General features: G+C 37.9%; 2 protein-coding genes and 1 non-coding gene across 3 annotated transcripts; 1 reads left to right on the top strand and 2 right to left on the bottom strand.

The window, feature by feature from the left end:
- Positions 1 to 3: 3 nt before the first annotated feature.
- Positions 4 to 6,735, bottom strand: rcl1 (RNA terminal phosphate cyclase like 1). Its single transcript, XM_004074843.4, has 9 exons — positions 6,517 to 6,735; positions 6,028 to 6,099; positions 5,752 to 5,927; positions 5,444 to 5,518; positions 5,181 to 5,305; positions 4,672 to 4,797; positions 4,436 to 4,592; positions 857 to 960; positions 4 to 176 (listed from the first exon to the last, which is right to left on the bottom strand). Exons 1-9 carry the CDS (start codon positions 6,644 to 6,646, stop codon positions 23 to 25), a joined length of 1,119 nt encoding a protein of 372 aa, XP_004074891.1. The 5' UTR covers positions 6,647 to 6,735; the 3' UTR covers positions 4 to 22.
- Positions 378 to 485, bottom strand: mir101b (microRNA 101b). The gene has a single exon (NR_107150.1). It is a non-coding gene; the product is annotated as a microRNA 101b (primary transcript).
- A 489-nt stretch (positions 6,736 to 7,224) lies between the features above and the next one.
- Positions 7,225 to 16,782, top strand: ak3 (adenylate kinase 3). The gene is made up of 5 exons (XM_004074841.4): positions 7,225 to 7,703; positions 10,835 to 10,954; positions 11,225 to 11,397; positions 13,257 to 13,375; positions 14,947 to 16,782. The coding sequence occupies exons 1-5, from the start codon at positions 7,556 to 7,558 to the stop codon at positions 15,056 to 15,058; spliced, it is 672 nt and encodes a 223-aa protein (XP_004074889.1). The 5' UTR covers positions 7,225 to 7,555; the 3' UTR covers positions 15,059 to 16,782.
- Positions 16,783 to 17,089: the final 307 nt, after the last annotated feature.

The following is a 17,089-nucleotide window of genomic DNA, read 5'->3' as shown; positions in this document are numbered from 1 at the left end:
GTCTAGCAGTTGTATAAAAAAATCATTTAATAGTTTTGTTGATGTTGCTGTAACCGACTCCAACACAGGTCATCAGAACTTTGTCTCCACTTTTCCTTTCATCTTCTAGCGGCTTCTGGACTTCAATCTTGAACATAACCTGGAAGAAATCCCTGACGTGTCTTAGGAACTCAATCCTGTTGAAACATCCAGAGATGGAAGAGCACTTTTTAATGTTTCCAACCCAACTGAGTATATTTTAACCACAAAACACCCCAGAGCAACCCTGTGGCTGATGCAAGTGAAACCAATTTACATGTTAGGTTGATTCTTAAAGCTCATTTAGCCTCAAAAACACACATGAAAATCATCCAAACTACCAGAGTAAAAGCACAAGTGTACAGCGATGGCACTGCCAATCTTCAGTTATCATAGTACTGTACTTGATAGGCACACAGCACCGGTACCATGATAACTGAAAATGGACAGTTCATAGTCCACTGCCCTTCAGGAGAGCAGAAGGAAAGTATTATTTGCTCCAGCTGTCCTTAAAATCACTCATAACAATGGGTTAAATAGTCTTCTTCAAAAGACGATCACTCATCGCTCTGTCCACTATGTTTGCACAAACCCAGCAATGACCTTGGTGACATTTCTAGTCACTAATTGGTATCAGCATTTGTTTACCAACTGCAGTCATGCTCTTGGCACAGAAGATTAAAAGGCTTTTGCCAAACATTTCAGCGTTTGTGGTACATTATGTCTCACACACACGACGGGATACTGCGAACACAGGCATGACAGCTTCTTCCATATGTTGCGTGAGCGCAAACGCCTGAACAAACCGACACGCCAGCGTGGAGGGACAGTGGCTTACGTGTATGCTGACAGGGGTCCGAGCAGAACCTTTGATACATCCTGTTGGCCAAGGGTCATGAGGAGCAGCGCCAGGCTCTGATTGGACGAATCCACACAGCCGCCCTACAACAGTTAAAAAAAGAAAGGGATGATTTTACAGAAATGAAAATAATACAAACAGGAAACTGCGACGTGGAGCAAGGAGGTCCATCTTTTCAAATACGTGGATGAGCAGGAGCAATGTTCCTCACTTCTTTTCCAAATCACAAACTTACATCAGTTTTGAACCCTAATGGCACCAATTTTGAGTATTTAACATCTATCAGAACACTGGATCATTCCTATGTTGTAAATCTGGAATAAAAAAATGTTCTTTATGAAAACAATAGCTGATAAAAATGTTTGCATAGGTTTTAAAAAATGTATCTTCCCTCACCATCAACATTATACAATCCATCTAGAAGACATCAGATCCTCCTTTATCCCAGTGAACACATTCCACTGAACTGAACATTTCAGGTCTGTTGTGAAGAGTGCTGAGTGCAACCAGACACATGCATAACAGAAGAGATCACATTCCCACATTCTTGTCCAGCAAAGGGCTTGTTTGGCACAGTCATGTAATAATGCGGCTTTGAGGCAGCTTTTCAGCAAAATTCTGATTCGATTTCATAATTATATCACTTACCGGTAGTTAACAAAAAAAAAACACTGTATTGCTAATGAGTTTATCTGCCCTCCCTCTACGACCGATGAGAATCAACAAGCTATTGGAGAAATACAACTCTAGAAAAGAAGCACAAAACGTTGTACAAATTTAAATGTACTCAAAAACACGATTTTAATTCAATCTTTAAAAAAAAAAAATACATTAAGAACCTACTTCTTACCTACCTTCAATATAAATTTAAAATCAATAGTCTTTTTTTCTACAGGTTTAAAGATCTACTGAATTCATGATAACTATAACAGTTGAAATATCTAGTCCTGAAGACCAGCCAAGGGCTTGAAGAAAAGTCCCTTGAGTTTTGTAAGAAAGGTTATCCCATTTTCCAGCAGGCAGCAGGCAGAAATGCTACATGTATTATAATAATTTGCAAAAATTGTAGGCAACGGCTACGTGGTTAGTTTTTTTTTTACAAACGCAAATGTACAATAAACAGTAAGGAATGAAGAATAAAAAAACAGGTTAAAGTATTTCATCAGAACTTAATTTCAATTGATATCAGTGACCTTGATATTAAAATGACCCCCTGAAATGCTTACTGGGGATGGAAAATATTCCTCCTTTAAACATTTATTTTTTTTGAAAATTACATTTAAGAATAACCTCTGTACACAATTGTTTTAAATCCAACACACACTATAAGTACAAGACAAAACTTTCCTAAAACAAAAAAATACAAATAAATAAAAAAGAGCTCAAAATGTAAAGAGTGAAGCACTTACATCAGACCCCGCAAGTGTTGATGTTTCTTTCAAAAACAAGTCATCGACGCTGCGACTTTGGCTTACTACTGAAGGCGGTACTTATTAACCATAAAACAAACACAGAGAGCGCAGCCATGCATGCTGGAATCCCCTAACTTATAAACGTCTTTAGCGTTCGGTCCACTTCCACTAGAGCAGCCGCTCCATCTTGTTGCTGCCGTTATGAAGGGAAACGATCCGATATTCAAATGTGAAGCTTCCAAATTTGACTGACCAACATCTGCAGTTTGAAACTAGGCAAAAAATACTGAAGGATATCTGAACTCCCAACCCTCCAAGAGAACTGAAAAACACTTAGGTCTGCACTCTGGTACTTAAGCCAAAGAGGATGGATCAACAATATTCCTCTTTCAGAGTTAATCAGCACTTCCCTGACCAGCTAACTGGACTCACATGGCTCCGATGAGCGAGGGCTGAGGGGCAGAACCATGTGGTGACACACTGAGGACAGACTGTCATTGTGCGTGTCTGTTGTAGTTGCTCGTGTCACCTGTGTGCCAGTGTGTATGATGGAAAAACAGGGAAATGTGTTTACAGTTAATACAGCCAGTCACACTACATTAGTAGGCAGGAATAAAGTACATCCCAGACCTCACTCAATGGCCTCAAAACATTTCCCCTTACAGATGACACAAAAAATGCCACACAAAGACTAAAAATAAATACACAGATTTTTTTAAACTACATCTAATACAAAACTGTGATACATACATATGAAAAAGTTTTGCGAATTAGATTTACAGAATTTGAGTCCAAAAAAAACAAATACTCTTAAATTTGTAAAAAAAAAAAGAAAAGAAAAAAAAGAATCATGATTCTCATCTAAATATTCAGGCTTAATACTATAAAAACAAGACTCTAAAAAAATTCATTTAAATAGTGTGATAACCCTTTCAGTTGGGGGGGGGGGCCTCAAAAGTATAAAAAATGTAAGGGAAAGCAAACATTTGAAACATAATAAAGCCTTAAGCTCCTCTGTACATCATTGTTTTTCCCCAAATGTCTCAGATGGTTTGCAGACAGGGATCATTACTGGGGAATGTGAGTAAACAAGGGCGGCAAATGTAGGAATTCTCCTGCGTTCTGCCCTTGTATTTCCAATTCCTGAACAGTTTCCTAGTTTTCCAGGCAGAAAGTAGCTTTGCTAAAAGGAAAAAAAAGGCTAAATATGATGCAGCATAAACTAATGGAATTCCAGCATTCCTGTACGTTCTTGATGTTAGCAGAAACTTTTTAGTCTTAATAAAGTAAATTTTAAGCAGTTAGCAGCTTCTCAACCACCTTAATGCCAGGCCTTTAAATGAGGTACATTTTTACGGTGCCTTTTTTTTAAAGATAAAACATTTAATTTTTAGTCAGAGTGATCTGTTAGTCAGACTGATCTGAAGAAAACGTAGAAAACATACGGTTTTCTGAGTTTCTTCAACACTACAACAAACACCCACCTAAACATTTTTTAAAGCTACCTGAACTGGTGGTGTTTTAAGATATACTTTGTCAAGTTACATACACTATAGAAGATAATTTAAATAAGTGTAAACCACATGCTAGAAATGAATTTGGAACTGCTTGTGTAAAGCATGACTGCACTTAGTGGGAGTTCAGTTTGGACAGAAAGCCTTTTTGCATTATCCAAATGCAGCAGCACATGCTTGGAATTTTGAATGCAATTTGTTTTGTAGCTCAGCAACATAAGCTTCAACCTGCCTGTAGCGATAAAATGAGTAAGCGTGCAAACTGGTAAATAATGGAGAAAAGTCTATTTGTGTCAAATCCATGTAGATTTTGAATCAAACCTATTATTCTAAGTTAAAGCATTACAAACATGATCGCATGAATAGTTTTGTGCAAACGCCTCTTTAAATCAGTGGAAAAGGACTGGAGAGCGCCCAGGAAAAGAAGGATTGAACAGGAAAAAACGAAGAAAATGCATCTTTATAGCAATTTGGCATTCACATCTGTCAACCTAAATGGCAAAATGGGCATGCATGTTTTTAATGAACGAAAACGGACCTAGACAATATTCATTCTTTACCCTTCAAGGACAACCTTCTAACCACAGCGTTGATATGAAAGTTGATGCTTTCAGAGATTAGTCTGTCCTTACCCGGTATATCTCTTCCAAGAGCAACTTGGCACAGTTTCTGCCAAGGTCTTCTGGCAGTATGGGGTCTCCTTGCCCCTGTGGAGTTGAAGACATCTCCGCACCGAGAAAGCAGCCATTCTGGGTTTCGGCCACAAGTGTCAAACCAAAGCCTGGAGACCTGCAGTTACACTTTGTTAATGTCTTACTTTTTGATTCAGCACTATACCGCGTGCTGGAAAGTTTATGGAGATACCTACTTGCCAGAGTTTGCTCCTTTCATGTGGTCTGTGTAAATATAGATGTCTGGTATGAACTGGTTGAGGACAGCCCTGGTTGACTCTACAATCCTGTTGGCCATCTGAGGAGAAACTCGCACAGAATATCTGAACTTCTGAGTCAAGGACTTAGATTTGTATTAGATTTGACTTTAAAAGTGTTTTTCTGCACCGTTACTTCTTATTCTAATCTATTCAGATACTTCTTTCTGAGATTCTGTGTTTCACTGTGTACAATGGGCCAAGAACTTAAGAATTTACCTGTGTCTACTCTGTTATAATATAAATTCTTGATTCTAAATAACTAAAGAAAACAGACTTAGAATTAAATGAGCAACATCTATTAGAGCAATAGATGTCAGAAATGTAAATTGTGATAATAAAGAGGATAATTTGCATGTATTTTAACTTTTTATAAATCAAAATGACAGCTAATCTAAATAAATTTCTATGCATGAAAAATGTAAAAAGGGACAATTAGACAAAGATACGCCACTCCTCTAATCCTCTTGATCTTGGCTTGCTCTGTCAACTGGACCGGTTTGAGAGTTCTGCGGATGGGGCAAGACAAAACCACCTCTCCTCCACCACCAGGTGCCATCCCTCTTTTCACCACCTGAGGGTGTAACAGCCAAAAAATACATATAAATTAAATACATGTAGTTGTGGGCCAGAGTCATCTGTGTCTGTGCTTAACACAGAATAATCCAGCTTTTTAATTATCTTCATCACTGGTCTACCAGTATGTACTCACCCTGAGATCAAATCCCTCCCCATCAATTCCAAATCTTTTCATCAGAGGGACAGCCGTGGTCTTCAGCAGGTCAATCTGCAAAACAAGACAAATAATAACCACGAAGGTAAACCAACACAACTAACTGTCACAGCCCAACACCGACATCTGTCATGTTCACATACTATCAAGTCAGGTTGCAAACCCCAGACTGGAAAGTCTATATGATCATGGGAAAAGTTCACTTAAACACATTGACTACAGGACCCAGTTTTTTTTTTTGTTTTGTTTACAAAAACTTGGTTTAAAGAGTAGAATATTTATGTCACCGTTGGATCATTGGGGTCGTTAGTAACTCCTCTGAGAGTTGCCTTCAGAGCCATCTTCATGAAAGGAGCCAACATGAGTAAAGCTTCAAGATAGTATCCAATGGAGCGTTGAGGATTGCAGTCGTGCTCTATAGAGCCGCCATACAACAATCCAGGCTGGTAGGATAGCACAGTTCCTAGAAAAGTCAATAATTGTAGACAAATGGAAAAACAATCACAAAAGTCATATTCAGCATATTTCCACACAAAAAACAAAAACAAAACATTAATACTCACCTGTTTGATTAATTTCTATTCTTGAGCCATTGGTCACTTTATCAAGAAGTCTGATGAAGCTTGCTTCAAAGTCTGGAAAAGAAAAACAGCATATTTTAGTTATTAAGAATAAAAAAAATCATCAAAATAGAAAATAAATCAAAAGTTTTCTATTCCAAAAAATAAATTAATGAAAATTTGAGCTTTTACTAAACACTAAAAATAAACTATCCAATTACTTAGTTATATGAACACTCATCTGTATGTTCTTCGTACAAGTTTGCAAAATAAAGCTATGAAAACATCAAAGAATATTATTTATGACAATATTGTAATTAAAAAAATATATATAGGAAGACCAAAAATGAATTCTATTTAATTGACAGTCTTCCTAGTCATTTATCCCACTATAGAATCCCGGTGACAACACTGATTCCCAACTGCGTAACAGCTAGCCCTTAGCCACCAAGCTAACTACGACGCCACATGCAGAGTCAAGCTGCAACTTACCGCGCAGCCCTGGGTCGTCCTCTTTAGATCGTATGTTCTTAATTCTGACACGTTTCCCACTAAGTGTTGACAAAACTAGCCGCTGTCTTAAAAAATTGCACCCCTCGTAAGAGAGTCCCTGGTTTGCCATTTGTATTGTTGTTTCTATGCTTGGCAGCAGGAGAATCCACGTGTGTTTGTGCAGGAAGCAACAATAGGAGGGGCGAGTACGGCATATCAAGTAGGCCAAAAAGGTCCTTTTTTTCTCCTTAAGCGCTTCGCCTCATTGACATATGGCCATTCATTATAACAAGACAGGCGGAGCCTTAGTTTTTCTTAAAGCCACAGTGATACCAAACGGTGACAAAGACGGTTAAAAACACATTTATCTTCCTTTTAACATTTTAAAAGTAAGAAACGACGTATTTGGAGATAAAACCCTTCTTTAAACGATAAGGGCTAAGGGTTTCCCCTTAACAAATTATTCTTTATTTGAACAAATTAAGATTTTTTTTAAATTGACATGGTTTGAGAGAAAGGAAACATTCATTCAGAACTTTTAAGCGGCCAAGCTGAAACCCTATTGCACAGAAGTCGATGCCATGGGATTAATCACCGTCACCTTGCCAACCAGCGAGGGCTTTGCCGCCCGAAAACCAATTATATAACTATATTATACAACAAATTCATCGACAATAAAGCCCAACACTTTCCCAGACGGCATGACTGGGTACTTTGGGGGAAATGTCTTATTTCTGAGGGACGGGACGGCGTCTGGAGGGGATTTGCGCGCACATGCTGTCTGTCACTAGCTGGGTTAGTTAGCTGCCAGCCTCATCTTCTTTCTCCACCTCTTTCTCCTCCTCTTCCTCCACGGCTGGGGGGGAAAACAGAGTGGAGGGAGAGAGCGGCTCCTCAAGACACGTCCCCTCCTTTGTTGCGTAGTCTGTTCGTAATACTTCAGTTCGTGGTTCGGTCCGGTCCAGCCAGGCATCCCGGAACCCGCCCCGCACATGCGCAATTTGCGTTCATTTAAACTCGAAGTTCCATTCGAGGGGAAATGGTCGCGCAGAGGATCCTTCGTGCTGTCATCATGGGACCCCCGGGCTCCGGGAAGGGGACGGTGTCTGCACGCATCGTCAAAAGTTTTGGAGTGAAGCACATCTCCAGCGGGGATATTTTGAGGGCCAACATCAAGCAACAAACAGGTAAAAATATTTAATTTAATCCAGTTTCATCCCAAACCATAGATGAAGTTTGAATTAAATTAAATTGGCAGTAGCAGGGGTTGGTTTCCTGGTCTGTCCTGATAAAGTGTACCACTCCTTTTTTTTCTTTTTGCAGAACTTCTTATCTCTTTAAATTGAGCAAAATTAACATGTTTCTCCCAGGTTGAAGTCAAACTAGTCTGCATGACAGGGTCATGTTTTTACTCCAAACATCTGCAGGGACACAAGCCTGCATTTCGCCATGAAGCTTATCCTCAGAACCACCTTGGATGTGGATTATCAGGTCGTAAAGATAACTAACTGTGAACTTTTGTTCCTTCAGAGGAGCGTTGCTGATAAAGCAGCCAGTTCTTCTATGCTGTGTGAAAGAGGAAGTCTGTGGTTAAAGTGCACCACAGCCAGTCAATCACATTTGGATTCATTTTTTTGTTTGGTCTAGGAAGATGAAGACATTTTCTAGTCCTTTAGTTAATCTTTTTCAGGGATTTCACTGTCTAACAATCGACAAATATATTTTTGTATGCCTCATAACTTTTAATTTGAAATGCAAACTGATTTGGATGTAAAATTCACTTTTAAAAAAACTATTGCATTTTGGGTGTAATCACCAAATGCATTTTAAACTAAAAGGATTTAACCCAGACTAAGAGTATTTGTTTAGTAGTAATCCTCTTTGTGGCTTCTCTCTTTGCCAATCTGCTCTTTTCCATTCCAACAGAAAGCAACGGTCCTCTAAAGATCTCATTTCAACCTTTGCTCCGTCTCTTGCTGTGTATGCTAAGTCAGTTTCTGCAAGGCCCGTCAAGAAATTCCTGTTCTTAGTTGGACTTTGATCAGTAAAAGGGGAAGTGATGAAGCAAGAAATGTCTCTTAAGAGTTTAGCCTTAAAACATCTTTTTTTCCACAATTTGTTCATTGATTTTTTTTGTTTTTGTTTTTGCAAACAATTGCAACATTTGAAAAAATAAATTTGAATAGTGATAATAATAAACCACTATATGGCACAAGTCATAGAAAAAAGGATATGCCACAACAAAAATGTTCTGTTTAATGGGTTTTCTTGAAGAACCATTGTCTATTTGTTGATATATATGTCTGCAGTTTTTGCACATTTAGATTCTTTGTGGCTCAAAAGTAATAAACTGTTCCATTTAATACATTTTATTGTCTGATATGTTAAGGTTTAAGCTGCTACGAGCTTTTCTTCCCAATAAAATCAGCTCTTTTTGCTACATTCTAATGTTAAAGTTGTTTTTTTACATTAGAAATTGACATTTTTTAAATGGGGCCTTGGATTTCTCTTTTTTTTAAACCTGTTTTGTTAAAGACACGACATCTAGTCTTTGTTTTTCTCGTGTTTATGTCTTGCGATGGGTAGAAATAGCATTTTTCTTTCATGTAAAAGTCAAATTAAAAACTAAAAGATTATCTCTCATTTGCATTTTATTGCTCTTAGCCAAACTGTAGCTGCTCCTCTGGTAATAAGAACACCAATAGCCTCGGAGAGAATAAAGAAAAAATTAAATTGACCGAAAATCAGACATAGCTTGGAATTGTTGGTCAACAGAATCAATGCAACAAACTCAAGTCTCATGCCTGGACAAAAAGGAGGGTAACCCTGGATACAGTTGAGTCAAATTTGGTAATAAGAGTTAAACTAGTCAGTAAATTGGCTATATCGGTGTTTTCCAACCTGTAGAAAGTCAGTCTGCCTGTTTAAAGGGTGTCGACAGCCTTTGTGCTGTTTTGGTGATGTGGTGTGTACCAACAACAACCTCCAAAGGCATTTAAGGTCAAGGCACATCAACGTCGGATCACACCATCGGCCACTGTTTGAAACAAAGGGGATTTTATATTGACGACCAAGTTGATGGTAGATGGCACCTGGATGTCGTAGTTGGCTTGGTGTAGGAAACCTGGGTTCCCTTTTCTAGCAATGAGCTAAAATATCCAGTGTGGGTCCTTAGGCAAGAGCCTTTACGCTGCTGCCTATCTGGGTCTCTCTGTGCCTCGAAAATTCATCTGTTTAAAAAAAAAAAACTCTGCCAAAACCTTAAATAAGACCAGAATTTGAAAAACTTCTGAGAGGATTTCATTCGGAAAGAAGAGACAAAACTGGATTATTTTTTTGCCATCGCCAGCTATATGCTCACAGACAAAATGGGTCATACAAAGTAGGGATGCCACAGTTCTTAATCAAAAACTAACCAACCGTGTTTACACCATTTAACTGAATTGTGGGGAAAGTGAATCGTTGAATCCCTACTGCACACCAGTGTTTTAACATTGAAAGTGTTGAACAGTTGTGCTAAATTTAAATCTTTAATTTTGTTGTTGTTGTTGTTTTAATACACAAATCATGTATCAAACCAAAACAAAACTATGATCCATAAATCGAGGTTTGAACCAAACTGTGGGAAAGGGATTTGTTGCATCACTAGTGCCAAGAAAAGAAGGTTGTTCCTTAAAACTTGGAGGAGGCGGGGTTATGGTCTGGGACTGCTTCACTGCATCAGCCTCTGCGCGTGTCGAGTCTGTGCAGGTCAAGACTTTCAACAAGACTTATGCCTATGACTTACGCCAGTCGCAGGGCCAGTTGTTCAAAAGAATATTGACCCAAAACACAAAACTCCATAAACACCCAAGAATAGCTAAGACCGGTTGACAGGTGCAGAAGAATCACTGACAGTTACAGATTTATTCATTGGTGGATTTTCCGTAGATTTTTTTTCAATGTTTGTGTTGGTTTCATGTTCCTCTGGTGACCAGTGTGGGTTTTTCTTTTGTAAACAGAAGGGTACTTAGTCTGTCTTATATCTGGGCTGTCTGAGTATTTGCACGACGCTGCATGCATGTCCAGTCATGAAAGGACATTCTCTTGCAGCAAATCCTCCTGGTGGAAAGATTGGCAGCTTCCTCCTTGTCTTTGACAACCATTTTTGGTTGTTTTTGCGGGATCATTGCTGCCCTTTCTCTATAAAAATGTCTGTAAATTGATATCACCGGTTTTAAAGCTTAATGGCTTTTTGTTTTGCTCTTTTGGGGGGAAATGTAGATACATGAACTGTAGATGAAAGTTTTTGTCCATTTCTCTTCATTTTTTGTGGCAGAGCTCGGCTTGTTGGTGAGGTCCTGCATGGATCAGGGTCAGCTGGTTCCTGACGGGCTCATGTCCCGTCTCATACTAAAAGACCTGAAATCCATGGAGCACATCAGCTGGCTGCTTGATGGTAGGACCCCACACATTTGTTGTTGCAGTTTATTCTCATGAAACAAAAAATATCTGCTAGTAGAACATCTTATCAGCTTTAAACGTCCAAGGTCTCACCACCTGTGAAGAACTCATATTTGCAGTTTGCTCTCTAATAATTGATAAAAACTAGTGTTAACCTATATTTATTTTTTACAATGTTCTTTATATTGTTATTAATATTTTTTCTACTCAATACATCTTGTCCGTGTCCTTTAATCTTTGCTGTGAATTCACGTCATTTTCCCAGGGTTCCCTCGCACAGTAAGCCAGGCGGAGGCCCTTGATCAAGCCTACACTCTGGACACAGTCATCAATCTGAATGTACCTTTCCAGACCATCAAAGAACGCCTGACCTCTCGATGGACTCACATTTCAAGCGGCAGAGTCTATAACACAGATTTCAACCCTCCTAAAGTCCCTGTAAATACACCCGCCTTCTGTCAGTCGTTTTTGAATGTATCTTTATTGCAGTTTGGAGAGTTAAAAGAATTACATTTTTAATAAGGATCAGGTTTTTTTTTTCAAAATAAACCAAGGAGATAAGGTCCCAGGCAGTCAACATTTAGTTTTGATCCTCTTAAAACTTAAGGAAATTTAAGTTTTGCATTTTGCAGGTTTGGTTAAATAATGCAATGTCTGACCAAAACACTATCTGTGCTTGAATTGGTTGCTTACTTTCCTGCTGTTTGTCTGCCAGTTTTAATAATTTATTACAAATTTTGAATTCATCTGAAAATTTTATCTACTTTAGTTTAAAAAAAGTTTTCTTTCAGTAATATAAACATCCATTTGTTGTTTATTTGGTTTTCCTTCAGTTCAGTGTGATTAGCAGATATAATAATACTGCCTTTTTTTTTTTTAGAAACTGCACGTGACTGTTAAAAAGTGTGAATAAAATGGTCTCATTAGTGCATCTTAGGTATTGAAGATGCCAACATGAAGGTACTTTGAAACACCCACAGGTGTTTCATCAATCATCAGATTTCTACAGTTTTCCTACCACAAACTGATCACTAAAAATGGTGATAAATTACAAAACCCTTGATCTAAATTCAGAAACAAAGCTTTAGCTTTCCCGCTTGACTTCCAATTGTTAATTCAAGACAAATTTCATTAAAAACCCAATAGATTTTGATTGAAAAGGAGGTGTTTTCCTCCATAAAAATGCTAGCTTTAATGTTGAGCCAAAATAGTGAGCTCAAAAAGTGCAGCAGAATCCTTTTTTTGTTTGTGTTTATGACTTTTGAGCTTTAATTTCAGTTAAGACTAACTCAATCTCACACAACGATGTGATAATTCTTTACATTACAAACGCCGTCTCCCAATCATTTGATTTAATTTACGCAAAGGGTTAAAGCTTACGTTATCATCTCTTTTAACCTTCGCTGAAACTTTTCAGATTCCCCCTTTCGGTCTGAGAGTGAGAACATTTGGAGTTAATCATTTGCATCAGATAATTCATTCGAGTTTAATTTAAAAGAGGAAGAGTTCATGGAAAAAAATCACATTTATGTGGGATCAGAGAGTATGAACTAAGTGATTACAATTTGTTTAATCCTAATGAGATATCAGACAAACTGCAGGAAGCCGTTTTAGACAATTCATGGAAACTTTCTTCTGTTAATAATTCATTTTTGCAGGTTTTTGAACATTAACAGTTGAGCCGCAGGTGAAAGGCTGAGCTTGCGTCTTAAAGTGTTTCTTTTGAACCACAACAATTCCTGTTTGCCTTTAACATGAATATAGCTATTCTAAGGACGACAAGGAGCACCTTGGAGAGTTTGAAGGGTTGAGCATATTTTTGCTTACTCAAAAGTCCAGAAAGCAAAGCCAAGTTCAAGTTTCTGACGCATAAAAGTTGCACTTAAAGCAGGACTTGCAGAAAACAAGGCTTTAAGGAAGGATGGGACCTACTTTTGCCTTAACCAAACCTAAAAAAATATAGTACAAAATAAAAACTTTTTCTTTGTCTGCACTGGGAAAATGAAAGTCAAGCTCCCAGTGATCTCTCAGCAGTGCCACACACCATGCAGTGCTGTGCGTTTCCTGTAGAATAAGTGAAACCTAAAAAATTAATCGTAATATCTCCAAACTGTATTACTTTTTAAACTCTCTGGAGAATTATCGTCACCTCAGTCGATGAATTATTCCTCTAGATTTGACCCAACCCCTGAGGGAGTGGTGACCTCAGAAAATTGGCCATTAATGATTGATACACTGACGAGCAGATATGAGAAAGTTGAATAAAACTTTTTTTTTTCTCCCCAACTCTTTTCTAGGGTTTTGACGATGTAACAGGGGAGCCTCTGGTCCAGAGGGATGATGACAAACCGGACACAGTCACACAGAGACTGAAGGCCTATGAGACCCAAACACAGCCCGTCCTGGAGTTCTACAGGTTCACCTCTGCCTTTCATTTTATACACAATACACAAACATTGTACAGCTCAATATTTGCTGGCAAAGTCATTTTGCGTCACCAGAACAGATGAATAGGTTGTCACTAAAAAAAAAACCACCCAGATTAGCTCGATTTGGGACGTGCAATTTTATTGCGAAACGTTTAGCAATAGTCACCACTTGTCAGTGTTTCAGCTTTTTAAGTCTTGTTTCTGTTCCTCCACAATATGTGATGCTATTACACATTTCACAGGGGGAACAAAGCATCAAATGGAGTTTTTCGTAATCCAATGTCTAATTTCACAGCCTGTGGAAAAATCACAACGTTGGCTTAGCAGATTCTGGTTTTCCACTTTTAATTTGAGAGTAACTGATGAAATCAGTGGAAACCTGCAACAAAAAACTTGTAAAGTTTAGAATTAAATTCTGTGTATTTCTTGAAAAGTTCCTGTCTATATTTGGAGGGGAACAGTTTGCCCCATTCTTAACTAGAAAAACGCCCCCCTCCGTCTTGTCATGTGACCACTGAGAACAAACCATTCTCTGTAGTCTTATTTCAGTCAAATATACAGATTTAAATCTACTAAAAAGCACATTTTCTTAATTTAAAAGGTTCCTGCGGTTTATTTTTTCCCATAGAAATGGGGCTGAATGCATGAAAGTTAGATTTTGCATTTGTGCTCCAAGAAAAGGCTTAAAAGTGGGTGAAAGGTCACCTCTTGGACCCTGACTTCTTCAAACCGCTGAAGAAGCACATTCAGAGAGGACCGAATCACCAGATCAAACCTAAACATTTATCAAAGATCATTTCACAATACTGTGGAAAGCACTCGAGTAGTAACTTATTTTTTAACCGAGAGAACTTGCTTTTTATATTTTTAACTTGGAGATATGCTCATTTTATAAACTTTTTAGAACATTTTAGGGCCTAATATTGTCGTCCACAGCTCTAGATGGAGCTGAATATCAATTTTTCATCTGGAATTACACTTGGATTGCTTGATTTGCTTCAAAGACTCACTCCGTTCATCTTTTGATCTATTGTAAAAACTTTCCCAGGGATGTTTAATTATGACTAAGGCAATTTTTAACCAAAAATGTTCTAGGACATAGTTTCTGCAGAGTGGCAGTAGTTCTTTTGTAATTTGCTTCTGAGTTGAGGGCGGGACTGCTGGCGTGGAGCAACCCCACCCCTCTCCCCGTCGCAGGCTTCCCAGTGGCCTGACCTGTGTATTTTCTACCTTACAAAATGATCTTTTTCAAACAACATTTTTTTTGTCTGCTCCGGATTCACAAGGATTTAAATAAAGAAATACTCAGAGATGCCATTTCAAGCTTAATTTCCCTTCATCTTTGTTCTCCATCATCAGAAAAATGCCACAAGAGCATTTTAAAAACACCAAAATGACATTTTCATCTGAGTGGGTCTTTAAAAGGATTACGTTTTTTCTGCACAAAATAATAGGAAATCTTCATACTTTCTAAAACGAATTTAATACATTGATTGTGATTTTAAAGCTGTGGATCAGCGGCCACAACTTACAGTTTCTGTCTTTTTCATCCCTTTAGAAGTAAAGGTGTAGTGAAGACCTTCACTGGGACAGAAACCAACAAGATTTGGCCTCATGTGGAAGAGTTCCTCCATCAAAGGATCTCTTTGGACAGTCAGAGAGCTGCTTAGGCAAAAAACAAATGAAGAAAAGCTCGGAAGTTTACCTGTTGGAACCTGGGTACACAAAATGCCAGCAGAGGACCAGCTGTGCTCTGAATGTTCCACATGAAGATTTGGGTTTGTGTTCAATTTTAACAACTAGTGTTATAGTTCAGTTAGTTAGAAACACTTTTCATATTCATTCCATATGGTGCCTTTGAAGAGATGTCGGGTAATCAGGGTTTGGCTCAAACTTTTTCGTTGAAATAAAACTTTCCAGCATCTTTCCACAGTTAACCTGAGCTAAATCAAGATACTTGACAGCTTTTTCACGAAGAGTCCATCCAGAGTGTTATGGTGAGCTTTGTTTTTTTCTATTTAAGACTTGCATTAGTGTCTTAAAGAAGCTTGTTTGCGGAGCTGTCGACTGCCCCTAAAGGGAAATGTGATGTGCAGCTATATGTACACAAGTGCCTTTTGGTGCTTTAGACTGGGTAGCTCAGCAAATGTGCTTCGTAAAAATCTTTCCACAAATGGACTATTTGATTAAAAGAAACATTCCTTTTGGGTACATTTTTCCTCAATTTCAGGTAGTGGTTCTGCTGGTGACCTTGTCGTTGAGATGTTTATTTATGAAATCTTTAATTGACAACTGGACCGAATACCTGTATTAATAATTAAAATCAAAAATCCTTGATTTTCGTTTTGCCTTATTCTGATCCTGTAAAAAATAATCTAGCATATTCTGATCCGTCTCGTGAAAACTGAAAGACTCGAATGGAGCAAAATGCAACATTCCCATCTGCATCATTATACCATGAAACACAGCAAAGCATGACCTTGAGTATGCAGTCATTTAATAAAATGGTTTTTTTTTTATGTATTGTGGGTGTTGTTAGCACTCGCCTCGGTGTTTCAAACCTGTTAAAAGCCTTGAAGGAGCTAATCTGCAGTGACCTGTATTGATTTCTGATCTGAAATGATTAGCAGAACATGCTCACTCCGTTTCCATCTGTGCCACCAGCATTTAAAGACACTTTGTTTTCCTGTTGTTTTAAACTGGGTTTGAGTGAAAATAATTGAAAGAACTTTCTGGAAAAAAAAACAGTTCAGCTTCTGTTCATGTTTGTGGAATTTAGCATAACTGTGCAAACAGCAGCTGAGACCTGCAGCACTTTTACAGAGGTCTGAAACTTTTGGCTTCACAAATCTATTACATCTACTAAGAGTTTCAAGATTTTATTTTATGCACCAGATTCATTTTCATGACTTTAACTGAATTGAAAATTAGTTTTTCACCTAATCCTTTCTAAAAAAATAAACTAGTTCGTGTTTCTCTTTGTCAGTGTGTTCACAAAAACTGGTTTGAATTTGTCAAAAAACTGGTTTCATTGTTGGCCTGCAGTCTTTTCTACATGAAGTTGTGAATTATGTTGTACATTGACTTTACAACATACTTAACAGATTTAAAAAGCGTAAATGATATGAAAAGTGTTTATCGTGCAAATGTCTGCATCTGGCGTGAAGTTTATATCTATGGGCTTCACATCATCACAAAAACAGGAGATAGTTTGTAATTCCCACTTGTGCTTTGGTGGAGATATTTTTTTTTTTGGTGCAACATTTAAAGGGGCTTTTATTAAGATACAGAGGTTCAATGTGGTCTAAACCCGCCGATTTCTGCGCCTGTGTGATATAAGCTCTTCGAGAGCAACGGCAACAAAAAAACAAGTTAATAAACATCATTTGTAAGGTCACAAATTGTGTTTAATGGTTTTTTGTGTTTCTAATTTCACAGCCTGTGGAAAAATCACGATGCTGGCTCAGCAGATTTTGGTTTTCCATTTTTAAATTTTAGAGTAACTGATGAAAGCAAAAAAACATGAAAAAACCACAACTCCTCTGGAACCCTTTCATATGAAGAACAAAAACACCTCTAATTTAACAGTGACACGCAAATAAGAACTTAAGCATTTGTGTTTTTAAACTAATATACTGTGTGAATTATTTCACTATATGGACCATCTGCATGCTTGATTTTTGTTTTGCCCTTATTTTGAT

The sequence above is a fragment of the Oryzias latipes genome, chromosome 12 (assembly GCF_002234675.1).
Source record: "Oryzias latipes chromosome 12, ASM223467v1".
Taxonomy (NCBI): Eukaryota; Metazoa; Chordata; class Actinopteri; order Beloniformes; family Adrianichthyidae; genus Oryzias; species Oryzias latipes.
Note: the sequence above shows the minus strand (reverse complement) of the source record. Positions and strands in the feature narration are given on the sequence as shown.

Excerpts from the sequence above, each read along its gene's own strand:
- rcl1 (XM_004074843.4), bottom strand. The coding sequence starts at position 6,646 with ATGGCAAACCAGGGACTCTCTTACGAGGGGTGCAATTTTTTAAGACAG. Across the intron at positions 6,100-6,516 it reads GGACGACCCAGGGCTGCGCG|ACTTTGAAGCAAGCTTCATC; the intron begins GTAAGTTGCAGC and ends TTTCTTTTCCAG. Across the intron at positions 4,593-4,671 it reads AAAGGAGCAAACTCTGGCAA|GTCTCCAGGCTTTGGTTTGA; the intron begins GTAGGTATCTCC and ends GTGTAACTGCAG.
- ak3 (XM_004074841.4), top strand. The coding sequence starts at position 7,556 with ATGGTCGCGCAGAGGATCCTTCGTGCTGTCATCATGGGACCCCCGGGC. Across the intron at positions 11,398-13,256 it reads TCAACCCTCCTAAAGTCCCT|GGTTTTGACGATGTAACAGG; the intron begins GTAAATACACCC and ends ACTCTTTTCTAG. Across the intron at positions 13,376-14,946 it reads CCCGTCCTGGAGTTCTACAG|AAGTAAAGGTGTAGTGAAGA; the intron begins GTTCACCTCTGC and ends TCATCCCTTTAG.